The 18,881-nt window shown below is 41.6% G+C and overlaps 1 protein-coding gene across 1 annotated transcript in view; it reads left to right on the top strand.

The window, feature by feature from the left end:
* EML6 (EMAP like 6) overlaps positions 1-18,881 on the top strand; it is an 88,008-nt gene that overhangs the window by 16,918 nt on the left and 52,209 nt on the right. The window contains exons 2-5 of the mRNA XM_059843444.1: positions 7,934-8,093; positions 13,450-13,548; positions 14,590-14,658; positions 17,210-17,395. Coding sequence (XP_059699427.1) covers positions 7,934-8,093; positions 13,450-13,548; positions 14,590-14,658; positions 17,210-17,395 — 514 coding nt within the window. The remainder of the gene's footprint in view (positions 1-7,933; positions 8,094-13,449; positions 13,549-14,589; positions 14,659-17,209; positions 17,396-18,881) is intronic.

Genomic DNA, 18,881 nt, shown 5'->3' with positions numbered 1-18,881 from the left:
GCAGGATAACCATGAGGCTCAAATAGGATGCAGCTGTGTGTTTGCTGCCCTTGAAGAAGGAACACTCTCCCCAGGCTTAAAATCCTTATTTCTGATAATCAGGTGAGGGCAAACCTATGCAAACAGTATTATTATCCCAGTGTGAACATTTTTCCACAGCCTGGGAGTTTTGTTAGACCACACAATTTGTCAAAGATGTGACTATACCTGGCGATTTTCAAGAGGATGAGATGAAATCTCTTAAACTAAAAATGAAGGTGGGAGTGATCCAGGCAAGTTGTGACAATGGCTGGGTTTTTTTCCTTGTTCTCTGCAGTGTTTCCTATTTCTCCTGGCTGTTCTCTGGGCTTCTTGGTTATTTTTATCACATCTTCTATATTCATTTTGCAGCTCCCCCATGATTCCTCTTTTTGTCAGCTCTGTCTTTTGTCTGTCCTGTTTCCAAAATTTTCTTCCCATTTTCTCTCTCTTCTTTTTTAGCTGCAAATGTTTTGATTCAGACTGTGATCTGCATAGTTATACCCATATTCAGTGCCGACTGTTGGTTACACAAAAAGCAGAGTAGATCGAGGAAATGCCAGAGCAGTTGTGCCAGAATCAGCCTCTGGAGGGAACAGGAGAATCCCCCACTGGGAAATACTTCCTGCTGTGCTGCCAAGCACGGGGGCCATCTGCACCCATCACCGTGCTGCGGGCAGTTAATTAATTAGTGCATGTGGGCAATTGATTAGTGCTCAGATTTACAACTGGTGGTTCTCTGTGACCACCAGTTGTAGAGCTGTCAGCTTCATCTTTGCCTGAATGATGTCACATCCCTGCCTTGGTGGGAAAGGCACAGTGGCATTCAGGCCATTTGCAGTTCTTTCAGCCCTTGAGTGGGATGAAATGGGGAATAAAGTGTTTGATTGCCAGCAGATGTACATGGTTTGTGTTCTGGTTTGGGTTGCATTGGGTTCTGGTGTTTCCACAGCCAGGCTGGAACAGGGTGAACACAGGAAATGAAGGAGGCTCCAGCATGTGATTTCTTCACTGCCAGCTTTATCTGATGTATGAATTTTATATTTCCAATCACAGTGTTCAGACTGGCCTTCACATTCCTTATACCAGATGAACACAGAAGTTTTGCTGGTTCCTATTGAGCAGCACTGGATTTGCAGCAGTGTTTAATTAGCTTTCCATGTGTTGAAAAATCACTGATAGCATTGAAGTTGCTGTTTTTATCTCAGCATCATAGACCAATATCTACTTGCTGCTTTATTGTGTATTTTATTACAGAAAGTGTTACATGGTCTATAAAGTATCATAAGCATAGAACAGAGTAGGGGCAAATACAATGCTGAGCTAAGTACAGTCCTTGCTCTTTCCCAACCCTCTTTTTAGTCTCCAGTTCTAGCAGATTTTTCTTTACAAATGATAGTTTCAGGTCCATTTTACTGATTGCATCAAATCACAGTGCTTATATCGAGAAGGGTGTCGTGTACATCTGTTTTGGGTATTTACTTACAACTGCTTTGGCTATCAAAACAAATGTTTGGTTCATCATCATGACTGCAAATATCATTGGACTCAAATGGGAACTCTGAGCATGCATGGGAAAACTGGAATGTGGTGGCTGAATTTCAGAGTTACACAGCAGGGTCTCTATGGGCTAGTGTGGATCATAGGAAATACTGGGTATTTTCCCTGATCAGTTGTTACTGAAAACCCACAATTCATGAGAACATCAACAGTTGTTGTTGTTTAGTTTTCAGTGTCATAATGTGAGCTTTGGATAAAATCTCCTGGGATTGCTTTACACTGGGAGAAGCTCTAGAGTTGTAAAATATCCATGAGTTATCCAAGGAAATAAATCATTAGAGAATTTCAGCCATGTGTGAGGAGGAGCCTCAGTGCTGCGGGACTGTGCTGCTGTTCCCTTTTCATTTGGGAATCTGCCCAATATCTCTCTGTGTACAGATGCATATGAGTGTAACTCAGAGCAGGTCTTAATTAAGTGCAGAATGCTTTTGCTCAAAGCATTACATTTCTTTGCATCTTTCACCTTCTGTTACTGGGGACATTTTAATCACGGGTTCAAAAGCCATTTACTTTGTAAATCTGGCCTGACTCTGATCCCTCTGTAGCTCCATGGTGCCATAAGAAATTCCATGCTGTGCCATGCTCAGGCCTTTGGGACCTGATCTGTTAGGAGTTCTGATAAGCCTTGGGCAGCTGAACAAACCTTATTGACATGTGGTGGAATAACTCCATGGGCTTGAATAACACTGACACAAGGAGCAGGTCAGCAGGACTTCTCCAAGGATGAAGAGTGGCAGTAATGATTATAACTTTGTGTGCTTCTGTCAGCATTGTACCTCAGGTGAGTTCTGGAAAATAGTCAGGAATAAAACCCCTGTCAAGTGCCCCTAGGATTCCCAGGGCACTCTAAGTGTGCTGGAGCTGAACAGCAGCTGTTCCTGTGTGTGTTTCCGGGACCTTCATTGGGTCTGAGCTGCACATCCACTTCACAAATTACTCAGTTTGGGCTCGGTTTGTGGCCCAGCCCAAGTCCGTGATTCCAGTCACTCTGAAGTCTGCTCTGACTTCATTTGGTCTGAGGGTGTTTGCTTCCTCAGAGGAGCAGATGGGAGCTGCCTGGGACAGGCCACCGGAATTGTGGCTCAGAGGCAGCCTGGCTTCTTGCAAGTAGGAAGCTGATGCAGGGTGATGAGTAAATGCTAGAACCTCTGTCTGTATCACTCTTCTTCCCACACAGGGAGCATGGAGGGGAAAACCAGCAGTGAAACAGATAGTAAGAGCTTGGACCTAAAAAATGTCTAAATGATTTTTAAAAAGCCCATCATTCTGTACACATATTCTGTTCTCTGTTATATATAAACAAGATATCGCCATGTAGCAATCAAGCCAGTAAATGAAAATGTTGCCATTGCAGTATTTTTATCAGCATTTATGTTTTTATTTTGTCAGGATAAATATGCTCTGTACTTGAGTTGTTTGCAAGAAGCATGTGGCAATATTTAGCATATTTAAAAGTATCATTAGAGCTATATGTTCAGATGTGTAAAAAAAAGGCAATTCACTTGTATGAGTGTGTGTATCAGCTGTATTATACATGCAGATACATGCACACAGAGAGTGTCTGTGTCTCAGGGCTAACAGACCTGTTCTCTTTGTTCTCCCATTTATTCCACACGCCTGCAGTGCCCTCCCAAAGCCTCCCTCACCTGCCCTATGGTACATGTCAAATAACATTGGTTATTGTGGTGTGTGATCTGCCTGCCAGCTCTGCAGGTCTCAGCCTTGTGCTGGAGGAGGCAAAGGTTGGGAGCTGTGATTGTGCAGGGGCAACAACCTCCTGTGTTATTAAGAGCTGGATTTGCCTCAAAACGTGGTTGTGGTGTTGGTGTTTCAGAACTCATTTGGGGGGAGATTAGATGTAGGATTAGTCTGTCAGATTCCAGCACTTTTCTACTCAATGTTCTCTCAGTTTTTACAGATCTGGAGGGGTTTGTGCAGGTTGTTTTGTTGTTGCCTTGTTCTTATTCCCTTTTTCTGGCTTCTCTTCCTTTTTGATATTCCCTTGCTCCTGAAGCCCCCTGCATTTGCTTCCATTTAACTGCTGGTCTTTGTTCCATTATTCCTTTCAATGGGGCTTGATGATGTTTTGTGTTGTATTCAGAAACCGGGATCAGGCTGCATCCTGCCTTATTTTGCTGCTAAAATAGCTCTGTCTGTACAGTGAGTTCCCTTTTGACCCCACAACTGAGGAAAGAAACTCATTTTGCTCTGTGAAATGGGGAATTGCTGAGTGAGTGTTTGTGTTCTTTGCTGCCATGTGAGGACAGCTCTGTCCTTAGCACTGTGTGAGCAATAAAATGCAGAAGCTCCCTGGTGTTCCAGGAGCCTGGAAGTGTCCTGCCAGGAGGCAGGAGGAGGCAACAAAGGAGAAAATACCTGCTGGCACATCGTGGTATTTTGGGACAGGCTTGGAGCTTCTTGGAAATATTGTTTCTTCAGAGACATTGCTACAGAGAAAGAAAAATTGTTGTTGTCTAAATGTCCATTGTTCAAGTGTAGCAGAGTCACTGCCCTGAGTACTTCACAAGTTTGACCTAAATTCTGAAGAAAGACCTGGTATGTTCTCTGTTCTGCTAAACTGTGGGGTTTGTAGATGATTTTTAACAAGAAACAACTCTTTCATTGTGAAAAGAGACTTCCTGAAGAGAGCTGATAGAATACAGACAGTATCTGCCTCTCCCCAAGTCTCTGTTAACATGATCTAGCACTGTTACAGAAAACTGCAGAATTCTGTAAAGGTTTGTCTAAAGAGGAAATGTTATCCCAAATTTAAAACTGGATGGGTTTGAAGTGGAGATTAATTGATCAGTGTTTAACTATCTGGAGTTATTTTAGATTAGCATCAAATCTGCACACTGCTTTAAATTGCAGAACATCCCAGCACTGAGGATGAATTATATTGTCAAGAGCTGGTGACAGTCCACCTGAAACAGTGATTTCAATCAGAACTGCAGGTGCTTGTTTCCTTTTCAAAGAGCAGTTTCTTTTTTGTCGGGTGGGACGTTCTGGAAATCAGCTTTGGTTTGTATGAACAATGAATTATTGATAGGATGAATTCAAATTAATATGGCATTTGAAATAGAAAATATAAATTTTGCACCAAAACTACAGAAGCAAATGTTCATGTTTTCATTACTGTAGTGAAAAAGTGTTTTGCCCATCTGATAAATAGGGTAGTGCAGTGATAGATTTAAAAGACCCAGAGTAGTGAGATTTAAACATCTATCTGACATCTGATACACCCATTTCAAGGTCTCCCTCAGTTCTGTATGCCTGTATTAGAGATAACACAAGTGCTTGCTTTTTGCAGCATCAGGGAGCAATTATCTAATGCAAGTTAACTGCAGTGAGCCAAAATGCATTTTTACTTTTATTACTTTAGACTTTCTTGATGTATTTCAGTATTTGGAGCCATAGAAATCTGTGGTTTCTAAGGGGCCTCCAGAGATCACCCAATCCAAGTTTCTCCTGAGAGCACAGCCTTAGATGTGGTTAGTCGGGGTCCTGTCAAGCCAATTAAGTCCCGAGCTGTTTCCAGTGAGGGGAATTCTACCACTTCTCCAGGCAACTATCCTGATCTTTAGTTTTTCTAGTGAGGAATGTTTTCCTTGTATCCAGACAATGTTTCCCCCAAAGCAGCTTGTGTCTCTTGCCTTTGTCCTCTCCCTGTGCATCCATGTGAACAGAGCACCTCTGCCTTCCCTGTAGCTCCTTTTGAGGCTTGAGCCACAGCTAAACTTTTCTACTTAGTTCTATTTGGAACTTCAGATCCCTACTCTGCTTACAAGTGTATGGAACCTGTTACAGAAAAGCAATATAGACAGAATGTAATGTAGAAAAGAAACAAATACTTTTAGTCCATTGGATTTCTAATGTGTTATTAAAAAAATAGTCTTGGAGCAGGATATTATTGCAACAGAAATTGTGGAGGTAGTATGAGTTTCCCATCTGGCAAGGCCCCCAGACCAGATGGATCCACTAATGACTTTTAGAGAGCATTTCATCAGACCCTGCTGAAACACGTGTCTGGCATCTTTAATTATCCTAAATTAACACGGTTCCAGCCTTGGATGCTTAGATTCAGGCTTGTTGATTTTCGAATGGAAGGAAAAGGAAATGTTCCCTGAAAGATCATCCTAACAGACCTTTTTATTAATGAGATATAATGTTAAAGCATTGCCTGAGCTGTATTGGTTCATCCTGAATGGATTGTTTGTGTAAAAGTGCCTTTGGAGGTGCATGGATTAAAGAGGTGTTTTGCAGCTACATCAGAGTGCTCTGGAATTTACACCAGTGCATTTAGCCAGGAATCCCATTGCTTTCTTTGCCTTCCCTGGAAGGAAGGGAATGGGCACTCCCTAAGCAGTTGATCTCTGCCTCTTTCCCTGCCTGTGCAGCTGCTCCTGTTGCTGGTCCCACAGAAGGAAGTTACTGTTGCCTGGGGAAGTGGCTGCCAGGGCCCGTGAGCAGCACCAACAGCCCCTGCTGCTGCTTTGATCCCTTGTTTGCATCCCAGCTCCTTAGCAAGAGGGGGTTCGTGTCCTTTTCCCTCAAACCTGGAAAACAGAGATAAATTTTCTTGGGAAATTCCTTCTGCCCACCCTGCTTACGTCTTGTCCTCCCTATAGAAGGAATAGGAATTAATCCTGTAATAATGTGTTCTCTGTACCATAAATTGCTGTTGTTTGAGTGCCTTCTCTCTTCTAATCGTATTTTCCTATAATATAACATAACAGTGTTTCAGTGTTTTCCAGTGGTGCAAATATCAATGTGGTTTCTTTGCAAATGGTCCAGTTATGGGATGTTTGCTTAGAAAATGCACTTTTACAGTTCAAAACACAGCCAATCAAGTTGATTTCCATTTAAGGGGGCAGGGAAGGGCATGGAAATCTTACATGCTGAAGACAGCACATGACCTCTGTAACAGAGATTTTTTTAAATAGTTGAACATACATCAAACATATAAGTCATTTGCAGGTAACAAACAGTCACCAAGAGTTGTTCTTGAAATTTGGCTTCATTTCCTTCCTCTAACCCACTGCTCTGTCTGCCAAAAATAAGCCCTTGGTTATCTAACAGCCAGACTGAACGTGGGCAGGGGGAGTGCATTGGAAAGCTGGTGGCAGGAGATGAATGTCCTCAGCAGGGATGGGAAATCAGACTGCTAATTTAGGTGCCAAAAATTGATATTATTCCCTAATTTTAGTTCCCCCACTGGCTGACTTCATGCATCAAAAAGGATAAAACAAATACCAGAGACATTCAGTGCAGACATGTTGATGTTTAGGAAATGTGTTCGTGCTCCTAACCCAAGAGGAGGCTCTGCTGTGTGAGAACTGCTCTGTGCTAAATGGTGGCACGTGTAATTAAGTTCTTCTCTAGCAGTGAGGGAGATTAGCCCAATTAATATTTTCCTTCTGGTTCTTGAAGAAAAGTATTCTAATTAATTACAGCTACCCCACCTTAAATTTGTGGTGCCACCTTTTATTGCCTGTGTAGGTGTAGAACTGAGGTGAATTACCTGACACACAATATAATGTACAGCTCTAGCCTGGGGAGGAAAGGAGAAATGGGCAGGGGAGATAAAACAGTGCTGATCAACAGTCAAATTGTGCTACAATTGTTCTTTTTCCATGATATGCATATGTTTGCAAAACTTTCTTAAGATTTTTGATTAACTTTTCATAATAATTAGTTTTATCTGTTCCTGGGATAGCAGAAGTATTCAGCTCCCCTCCCAGTGACTGCCAGTTTATTAATAGGATGTTTTCTTTTTCCATGTGTAGCTCACATACTCAGCCATTGTTCAAATTTGTTTCCTGGGTAACTGTCTAAAACTGCCTTTGTATTCATATGACTTTGCAGAGAGGTTTTATTCTTATTTTCATATCTGAAGGGTTGTGAGCAGACATACATGGTTTGATTCTGGTGAAACAATTTACTTCAGTGTTTGTTCTGAGATTGCTATGTTTAAACATTTGAAGATGAGAGGATTTCTTGTGTGTATTTCTCATAGTGAACAATATCATTATTCAGCCTCTGGTCCATATTTCAGAATATTTGAGATGATGTGCAAAAGAGGATAAGTAGTAGAAAATCATCCATTACAAACCTGTGAAAGACTAAGATCTGAGTCTGTGTTTAATCAGCTTATCAATCAAAAGTACTTAAAAATTCTCAGATTATGCTTTTCCTTTTTCTAGTTAAAATATTATTACATGATAAATTGTATTCTGCACTCACCATGTCAGTCTCAGCAAAACATTTTAAGTAAATACCGGAATCAGCTGAGTTTTGAAGACAGCTGCTGTGATCGTGCCCAAAGTGTGTTCTAACTGAAGTGTGTTGTTTGCAGCCTTGCAGTTCACCCGGATAAAACCTTGGTAGCCACAGGGCAGGTTGGCAAGGATCCCTACATTTGCATCTGGGATTCCTACCGTGTCCAGACCGTGTCTGTCCTGAAGGATGCGCACACGCACGGGGTCGCCTGCCTGGCCTTCGACTCGGACGGCCAGGTCAGTACAGCTCCTCCTCTGGGCTCTGAGCTCAGCTGTAGTTCTGGTTCACTGAGAGATGCACCTGAAATGTTTGGTGTTTCAGCAGCTACAGGGCTGCAGTGTTGGAGCTCCTGTTACAATTGAGTTGTGATTGCTGTTCAAGGCCTTGGTTTGCATCGCAATTGTAATTGCAGTAGGAGGACTGCAAACGCAGCTCTTGCACAGGAGATGCTTTTGGGATGAAATCACAGCCTGGCATCCGAGTGGAGTGGAGGCATCGGGTGTTGGACAGGTATCCAGAGCAGAAATGCCCCTCTGTGGCTTAACTGCAATGGCTTCACCATGTACTTGTCACCTGCTGTCCAAAGAAATCAGTTCCTGGCAAAGCCCTCAGAACCCTGCAGCTTTTCTGGCAGAGGAACTGCACTAATCTCACTGCTGGGAGAGTCTCCTTGGCTGGGGTGCACAGGCAATTTAATTGAATAATGGCATTAGGGCACACAGTGTGGCTTTCTACAATGTGATTAGTTGAGATGATATCCTGAAACAAAATGTATAGTATAACTAAATGGTAGGCTGTTCCCAGCTAAACACAATGATTTTTCTCTGGCACTGTTAAAAGCTTTAGGCAAGTAGACCTGAAATTCATATATACCTGAGAAATATTTCACAGAGCTTTATAAATAAATATCTGGCTGTGTAATTTTTGTCATTATTGATGACAATTTTGTCCTGATGAGTTTCCTGATGTAATACTTACTAAAGTATTTTAGGAATGCTTAGATTAGCTGATACCAAAAACCCCAGACAAGAAAGCCCTCAGATCAACAGAACAAAATTTCTAACAGTGTAATATTTTTTAAAGATATTGTTCATTCAGAAATAAATGCTCTTCATTTTTTTGCCCTCATGTTTAACTTCATAAGACTGGTGGTTAAACCTTTTTTTTTTAAAGCTATTTCTGCACCTCATGGGAGTGAAGACTCATGAGCCAGTGGGGTGTTTGAGGTGGAGGCCTTCCTGAAGGCCCTGATGAGTGCTTTCTGTAATTAAAATGCAAACTCACTGCCAGGTTGACCTTGTAGAACAGTGACAATTCCCTTTCTGGAAGTGCTTGAGAAATTGCAGTTTATTCTGGAAATAAAAATTTGCATTGAAAACTTTTATATCTGGAGAACGACCACTGCTGGAGAGCCTGAATATGGATAATGCATCTCAGCTTTTTGCTCTGCTCTTCCTGGCTGTTCAGGAGAGGCTGCTGTGCTGAGCCAGAGCTAAAGGGCATGGGAGGAGGTCTGTGAGTATTTCGAGCTCAGAGCTGCTGGCAGTTCTGGTTTGTTAAGTCAGCATTCCCAAGGGAGCTGGTGTCTGTCACGGGGCAAAACAGACACTGCTTGCACATCCCAGTGCAAAGCTTTCCTTCTTTTATATCCAAATACTGTTAAAAGCCAGGGAAAATCTGTATTCCAGCCCCAAAACACAAATAAATGCAGCAATCAGGAATAGTACAGATGAAACAAGAACTGTTTTCTTTTCACTACTAGTTCTGCCTGCTCTCCACTTTCTAAAGAAAAGTAGGCAGGGGCAAAGCTCAGGTGACTCTGCTGCATTCCCATGGTGGATCTCCATGAGTTCAGCTCAGCTCTGTGTGTGTTCCTGTGCAAGAGCTGCTCCATGTGCAGGGATCTGAAACAGGGCCACTTCACCTCTCTGTGAGCCCAGGTGATTCACTTTTGCTGAACCAGAAACTCTGGGATGTCTGTTCCTTTTGGATGAATTAGTGGGGAAATATTCCTGCTGGCCAGACTGGGGATGACCCTGCACGGAGACAGGGCAGTTGTTCTGCGGTGCTTCCCTGGCCTCATGTTCCACAGGGTGGGGAATGCAGATGGGTGTGCTCAGGATTTGTTATAGTTCTTAATAAATGGAGATCCTCAGTACACAGGGGAGAGCTTCAATGCTTCCTTTGTTTTATGTACCTTCAATACAGTTTTTGGAGACAAATAGAGTCGGAGTGAATTTCCTATTTTGTGGTACCTGTGTTTAATACAGTCCTGATGGGAGCTGAAATTCTTGCAGAAGTGTTGCTATTTAAAAATACTTATTTTAGTTTGGGCTTTTTCTGTCTGAGCAGGAGCTGCCATTTGGCAGGAGGGAAACTGTACTTAGTTCAAACATTTAATGAGGAGCTGTCATTTTGCCTGTAATTAAAAATGTCTTCTCTTCAATCAGGAGTTAACTACAGCTTCTTCTTAAAAGTACTAGCATCTCCCCTTTGCAGAATTACTTATACAGCAGATGCCTCATACTGAACTATTTTATCAATGCCCCACAGCTCAATTTCTGCTCTGAGTTATTTCAGATTAACCCTTTTTTATGTGCTTTCTAAAAATATTTTTTAATGGAGTGGGAATGGCACTGCCATAATGTATACACACCTAATGAAAAAATTAAAAATGCAGCACTAGGCTTCTTTAGCCAGATCTTCCAAATCTGTGTAGGTTTAAAAATAATTGTTTAATTATGTGCCTAAACTAGTTGGCAGATATTTTCTTCAGGTAGTTCTGGGAATTCTCTGAATAGAATTCTGTCATATTCCCTTCTAGAAGGAGAAATAAAAGTTTGTTTCAACCAAAAAGGAAATCCAGCACTTATCACTTTTCTGCTGGCTGGAGATCTTCCTCAGCAGGCCAAGGTTAAAAGAAAATATAAAGTACTTCTTAGTTTCCCATAGTGCTTTCCCTGCTGATACCAAAGTCAGCTAAGGATAATTTTCTGTCACAATTTGAAGTTTTAGAAAGTAGCCATTCCTTACTCCAGCACTGGACACAGTTGAACTGATTTTTTTTTTTTTTCTCTAATCAAATGTGTGTTGTGAAACTTTACAACAGGTCATTTATTCCCTCCTGATCAGATATATTACAATATACTTCCCAGCTAATACATAAACACCACTTTCCCTAGAACTAATTTCTGTGCCTCTGCCCCTTACTGGAACTCCTTTTGTGGTCCTGGAGGGTTGTCCAGAGGGGTCTCTGGGGGTTGTTCTCACTGAGAGCCTGCATTATGACCTTGCCTTGATCTTCTCAGGGCATGCACTGGTGTTTCTTGATACAGAACTGCCACAAGCCCCCCTCAGGTTCCTCATTATCTGTTTATCCACTGGTTCCAGCTACCTTTAATATCCTCTGTGTCTTTTATATTCTTTTATCTAATTTGCTAGTTAGTAGCTGTGCTCTATTTTGCAGTCTCGAGGGAACTGAACATTTCTCTTCTCCATGTTGTCTGTCAAGCCCCCCTTTTCTTGAGGCTGTCTCTTTTAGACAAGTCTCAATAGTTCATTTTCCAGTGCAGAGTGTTACAACTGTAACATTGAATTAAGTTGCTTTCTGAAATCAAGGGAGTATAATTGCAGATTGTCCTGCTCTACCTGGATAGAAGTTTTCCCTGGACAAAGTTCTCTTGGCCCTAACTCTTCCTTGTGGTTGTTGCCAAAGTACCCTGAGGGGAGGATTTGGGAAGCCACGTATAGGCATTGTCTGCACATGTGAAATAGGTGCCATTCCCAGTACTAAGGTCTGATTTCCTGTTTCCCCACGTTGGGCTGCTGATGGATGCAGGGCTCCTATGTGTGATTCTTCTGTGTCCTCAGTGCCATTGGGCCAGAGGAGTTTCTCAGGGGCCCTGCAGCTGGGAGTGCTCTAACACTGACACTGACCAGCTCCTGAGTTCTGTTGACATTTTGAGTAATGTTAAAGCACAGAAATCCTTTCACATTGTGACTTCCTGCAAAAACTATAGTTTTATTTCTTTGTTCCACTATACAAACTTTAACTCTCCCTTCACAGCTCCATTATGAGTCAGAGCCTATTGACAGAGTTCTGCCCTCCCTGTAGGGTGAACCCTCCAAGGGAACCTTGTTCCTCCCAGTAATATCTGAGAACATGTCCAGATTGCCCTGTGAAAACCTTATGTTCCTCTAGGAACTGCTCATTGAAATTCTCTGTGTCTTTATTCCCATGGAAGGAGACTGGACTCAGAGGAACTTGTGGTATAAGTCTGTAAATAGTTTTTTCTGGTGGTGGTAGTGAGGGATGTTGAGTTGGGTTTTTTGGAGGGTTTTTGTTTTGTTGTTGTTTTCATTAATATCACATTGCTTGGTGCATTTTCTGGTGGGACAGTGGTTGAGTTCTGCATTATTCCCTAGGCAGGTTTTGCAGCAGGGTAATGCCTGTTGTCATCTGTCATTAAACCAAAGTCCCAAAACATCTATTTCATTCCTCTAAATCAAGAAACTGTAGCTGTTGGGACAGTGGGGGGTGTGTGAGCCTACTGCAGTTAATGCAGAGGCTGCCCAGGGGCTCTCCCAGGAGGACAGACACTCAGGAATGGGATGAAAAGGCCTTGAGTACTGCTCCCTGAATTATTGCTACAGAATGAAAAGTGGAGCCTTCTGCTCCTCTATGAACAGTTATTTCCTCTTTCTGTTATTCAGCTGTTGAGAGCTTTATTGCATTTAATATTTTTCCTAATATAGTATTTTAGAGGAGACTGTGGTAATGGCACTTGTTTTTTTGCTGGCTCAGTCCTTTTTGTTATCACAGACAGTTCCAGATTTTAAACAATTTGCTTGCTCAAAACTTGAGCCAGTTTTTTTATGGAATTCATGTAAAGTTGGACAAAATTAGGACAGTCACTGGAAGGGAAAAGACCTACAACTTCCACAGTAATGGCTGATCTTCTGGGCATGTCACAGCTGGATGCACTCTGCTTTTTCCCTGCCAGAATGCTGCCTCCATTTTATTCTGTTCTTTTTGTTTCTTCAGTTATTGAGATGGGAAAATTATTAAAATTAAGTTATTTTAATTGATGAAATAAAATTTTATTGAGCTTGGTTATTAGTTCATTGTTTTAGTTGTTTTAACTGGTGATGTGATACACTAAGCAATAAAAGAGGCTATTATTAAAAGTACATTCAGTTCTTATTTTAAAGCTCAACAAAATGAGCATAATGAACAAAGCAATAGCTGGAACTAGTGAAAGCTTTTATTTCCCTTTCGCTTTTATTATCAGATTAAATCAAAATGCTAGAGAGGTCTGCACCTGAAACAAGCACCTCAGGTGTTTCAGGGTAAGAACTGCACGTGGAACACTGGTAGCCTGGAATCAATAACCTGACCTTTTAGAGAAGATGAGACATGGCAGTGCTCTCTCCAGTGAGTAAATGTTGAGTGTGAATGGCTTTGCTTTTGCAGTGTGGCTCAAGCCCACGTCACACGTGGGAAAATCCATTTGTGCACATAATCCTGGGAGCTACAGCAAAATGATTTGGGGTTGATTTCCTGTTAACTGGATTGATGTTGTTTCTCCTCAGCGTTTGGCTTCCGTGGGACTGGATGCCAAAAACACGGTGTGTATTTGGGACTGGAAGAGAGGAAAGCTCCTGGCAACAGCTACAGGCCACTCTGACAGGGTAATTGTATGGAAGCATTCCTGGATTCTGTCTGGGAGCTGCACGGGTGTTTCAGAAGTCATTTTTGTTTCTGTTAGGTTAATGCAAAGGTAATTTTGGTCATTCTACCTGGCTTTTAAAATACTGGACAAGATATTTATTCCTTCTCATTGTGCCAGACCTAGCACTAGGCTCTGTTAGTAAGCCTAGGGAGGAAATACCTTGTACCTACACACTGAGTAGGACGACCTGCAGCTCTTCATAGGAGATATGAAATGGGAGCCATGGACAAAGATCATCTTGTCTCTGAGTGTCAAAAACCAATTTATTCTGAGGGCAAATTTAGTTATATCCCTTTCAGTTTTCCTTAAGACAGTTAGCTGTAGAAGAAACTTGATTGAGATAAATATTTCTTTTCTGTTAGCTTCAGGTAAAGGATCATAAGATGAGAACTGACGAGGTATAAGTTTACAACACTGTTCAGGAGTAGAAAATGTTTTACCAAGTTTAGCATAAGCAAAATACTTCCCTGACATATGTAAGCACATGGATGCATACATTAAAATAAATTATGGACACGTTCTGACAAGTTGTATGTATATTATCATATTATAAAAGGGTTTATATCTGTGAAAGTTTTACTGCTGATCTCACTAAGTGCAAGATCAGGTTCCATATTATCAGAATTCTCCAGGACATAGGCTAGAAGTGCTAAAATCTTAGTTCCAGTAGACTTTCCCAACCAGAAAAAGGAGCTTCTGCACAGAAGAGGGAGTGGGAAAGAATGTCGATGTAAATATTGTTTATTCATTAACATCCTGGAGCTGGAAGGGATTGGCAGTGGGAGACAGGGATGAACTGTGTTGACAGAACTATGTGAGGAACCCTCTGTGTTTGCCTTGATCTTTGATTACAAAGAGTTTCAAATTTATCTGTATAGTGTTCCTTCATTTTTAGTAATATGTTCCAACAGAAATTATGGCTAAGCACTGGTAAAAGCAAGCTGAACCTAGATGCCATTACTGTATAGGTAAAATATCAGCTTACTGTATTTCTTAACAGATATTCGATATTTCCTGGGATCAATATCAGCCAAACAGAATTGTCAGCTGTGGAGTAAAACACATAAAGGTAAAGAGCTTTCATTGTTTACTTGGGGGAAAAAAAAAAAAGTTTTCATTGTTTACTTGTGTGTACTTGCACACACACACACACAAAAAAAAAACCTGTGTTCTTACCTGATGAGGACTTGAAATATAGGACAGATTATATTTTTCTTTCTTTATGTGAACATTTTACAGAATATTTTGTTTGAAGCTAGTTCAGACATTCAGCAGTGCCTGAGCTGCAGATTACCCGAACAAGAAAGTGAGGAAGATTCTTTGATGTAATTTTCATCATTATATACTTACAATTTTGGGTCTTCTGCCCACTCCATTCCACTCTAATGGTCTCAGCCTTCAGGGGTTTCCCTCATGCAGCATCACCAAGGGTCACTGTGCAGCTCTAGGAGGAACCAAGGTAGAAAGTGTGAACAGAATGACCTGGTCTTGGTCTTCTCATGTAACACCACTGAGAACTGTGCAGTGCCTGCAGAGACAAAACTCTGGTGCCCCACTATTTGCTCCTCTAAGTCATCCTTTATGGAAGTGTTTGAAATAGAAACCTACATATATATTAGATGTTTGGGATAAAACATTCTTATGACTTTGGAAAGCTTAGAAACAAATCCTTGTCTGCCAATATCCCTTTCAGGTTTCTGTTTTTCTCCTGTCTCCTCAAAAACATTCCTAACAGATGGCAATTATTTCACATGACTGGGGTGGGAAGAGCTTTAACTAGAAGTTTAGGAAACCAGTTAATATCTCTAGTTCTGGTTCCTGAGAAGCTCGTGCCCTTAAACCACCACTGCTTCAAGCTGTAGGTGGTTTTGGCTGCAGTGATACCATCTGTTGTGTTCTGCAAGCTGTTTTCCAAAACCTGTGTTTGTTTGGCACCTGTCTTCTGTTTAAAATGGCCATAATCACCCTGAACACACAGAATACCAGGCACTGTAAATACATGGAGATAAAGGAATGCCAAAAAATAGGAAAAAAGCAGCATGGAGAGGAAATTACTCTGTGTTCCCCTCCAGTGGTGCTCCAGCAGCTCCTCGGTTCGAGGCTGTGGGAATGTGATAAAACAGCTCCAAAGGAATTGTATCACTGTGGGAATTGGGCTGTTGATTCTTTTAGCAGTTCAGTTCTGCTGGCTCATTTGACTGAGCAGGGATTAGAAGCTGAGGTAAAGCCCAGGAGCTAAGGAATCTCTCACTGAGCTCAGGATCCTCCCTCCACCCTTCTAACACTGCTGCCTCAGTGTTAGAGAACTCCTTCCTTCTAGCACTCCTTCCTCAGCTGACCAGAAAGGAGGAGAGTTTAGGTTTTACTCAAGGAATGAGAGCCCTGGGGACAGTACTCCCTCTGCCTTCTAAATTGGCTGATGTTAAGAGGAAAGGGAATATTTAATTGAATTAACAGAGAAACAGATGAAATAAAAAAATCTTAATTCCAGGATTTTCTGGATTAAAGAATTTTAGAAAAATACCTAAAAATTTGGCTGTAGGCAAATGGAGTGGGAATAGATGGATGTGATGAATCCATGTCAGACACATCACTATTCCTGTCCAGTGTCTGTCAGATGACAGAGCAGGGATGGCTCCACTGACACACTGTGCTGTGCTGCACCCCAGAGATTTGCTGTTCTGTATCTGCACCTGTCCAGAATGTCCTGGTGCTGACAGGACTGGAGATTTCAGCACTTCCATTGCACATCTCTCATTGATATTCTCTTTATTCTGCCTTCCCCGGAATGTCTGGTCCTTGAGGGGGAGCTGAGTACACAAACTGTGGTCTCTGCTTGATAAATGATATTTATTTAAACAAAAAAAAGCACTCTTATTAAAAAACAAATAGTCTGATATTTCTAGCTCACCTCCAAAGACAACCTTCTGAGACAAACTTTCTGTTTTCTTCACTCTTCTCCCCCCCAGTCAGTCTTAGATTCCTTTTTGTAGAATGTTAATGACTTTAGGGTGGCAGCTGGAAGTCCCCTCTCCACACTTGGGAACCTGTTACTCTGGGAGTCAGGGAGTTGTCTCATGTACTAGTGTTTGCAGTCCCCATGGAGCAGATGGCTTCTCAGCAACTGTGACTATATTTGAGGTGCAGAACTCTTTCAGTGCTCTGGAGAAGGGCAGAAATGCCTGCTCCAGCACACAGGTTGTGTAAGAAAGTATTTTATCCCTTCAGTGCTGTAGCTGTGTTTTGCAGACAAGAAAAATGGGATTTGCTTGGGTTTAAAAACATGCACTTGACTGGATGCCATTTCCCAGCAAAACCTGATAAAGGACAGTGAGAGAATGAGAAGGGGCAGTGTGGCAGTGGTGAGGCAGCATTGGGCCTCATCCCCTCAAGCAGTTTGGTCCTTTGTTTTGGATTTAGATGTACCATATTTGCCTGGATCTTTCCTTGGTCAGTGGGCAGGCTTTGGAGTAGTGGATGTTCTGATAGGACTGAAGGAATCTCTTGAGTGCCTGCCCAGACACTGCTCTGTCAGGATGTGTGTCTGAGATCTGCACACTAATGTGAAAAACCAGAAATCCTGCAGAAACCTCTCCTGATCTGCCACTTTTGTTTCACAGTTTTGGACACTGTGTGGAAACGCCCTGACAGCAAAGAGAGGAATATTTGGTAAAACAGGAGATCTCCAAACAATCCTGTGTTTAGCCTGTGCTAAAGAAGACATCACCTACTCTGGGGCTTTAAATGGGGACATCTACGTTTGGAAAGGGCTCAACTTGGTGCGCACAATTCAAGGAGCACACAGTGTAAGTGGTGTCTAATGTCTGTTTGATAAGGAGCTGTTCATTGAATTGAAAAACTTCCCAGAGGCTTAGCTACAAAGATTTCCTTCTGTTTCAGGTCAGAAGGATGTCTGAGGCTGTTCAGCAATTAAGAACTCAGATGTAATGTTGTATTTGTTGACATGGTGCCAACAGATGCTGAGCTGATAGAGCCAACACTGCTGGTATTTATAGCCTCCATCTAACCAAGTAAACCAAACCTCAAATGAAGTCTGTACACCTAAAGTTTCACAGGTTGAGTAGCTTCAGTTTACTTTAAAATAGTTGGTAAGCAGATTATCTAGGCTTAAATAGAATTTTAACACTGAAATTCCCAATGCTGGAGACTGACTCGTCAGAAGAGCTTCAGTGTGGAGCAAGCCTGTTGAATCTGTGAGTTTGCACTCCAGACATACTCCAAAGAGTTTACTCCAATTGCCTCCAGAACACACACCACAAACCACCACCCCCAGTCTGGAGCTCTCATAATTACCGAGTGAAAGGGGGATGTGCAGGATTGTGTTAGATTTCTAACCAGTCTAATACCATTAATTTCTCTCTGGTTTTGCTACAATAAGATAGAGTAGGGCTTCCTTGTCTTATTTCAAATGTGTTTGGGAACTGCTCCCATTTGGACTATGACTGTGGGAAATGGCATTCTGATGTGGGGTTTTTGGAATAAAGGGAAACAAGACAATTTTCTTTAGAAAATGGTATGACATCTAACACTTGTCCCTATAATTTTGTTCTAGAAAGAGCACTGCAAGAATAATGGTTTTTTTTCTGATCTCCCAAAATTAATTTTGGTGACAGTTCATCAGGATTCATAGGACCTCTTCAAATGAGATCTAAGGACTGATTATTTACAAAAGTAATCCCTAATTTATGAAAGCAGAAAGACTGGAGTCAGTAGGACATTTTACTTGAGGAATGACCACGAAACTGCAACTGCAATAACACAGGAATGTCTTTGGCAAGCAATAACCCCTGTAGTATATTAGCAGAATTCTGTTTGCAGAATTTTAGTTAGGTTCATTAAAATGATTAAATACAACCTTTTTATACATAATGTGATGAATTACGGAGTTTGCCTTTGCTAACATGCAATCTTTATGTAATTAGTAATTAGAAATATGAATGTATGAAGACATTGCACAAGGCCACTTTGAAAATGGAGGTCTTCTCTCCATTGTATTTATCTTCATGCAGTTCAGCTTGTCTCCTAACCAAGGTTTTCCTGATAAAATACTGGCTCAGCAGGCATTCCTTGAACTATTCCAAGGTAGTTCAGCACAGTCATTAATCATGAGGCATTTTCAAAACCAAGGAGAAATTCAAACTGTCATAGAAACTTGTTTTCAACCAGGAGAATGAATTGACACTCTTTCAGTTCCTGTCAGATTCCAAATGATGTCTGAACTGAATTCATGCGAGATTGTCTCAGTCACCTCTGCTCCTGTAGGAATATTTG

Source organism: Haemorhous mexicanus, chromosome 3 (genome assembly GCF_027477595.1).
Source record: "Haemorhous mexicanus isolate bHaeMex1 chromosome 3, bHaeMex1.pri, whole genome shotgun sequence".
NCBI classification, from domain to species: Eukaryota; Metazoa; Chordata; class Aves; order Passeriformes; family Fringillidae; genus Haemorhous; species Haemorhous mexicanus.
This window is presented reverse-complemented; position numbering and strand designations above follow the sequence as displayed.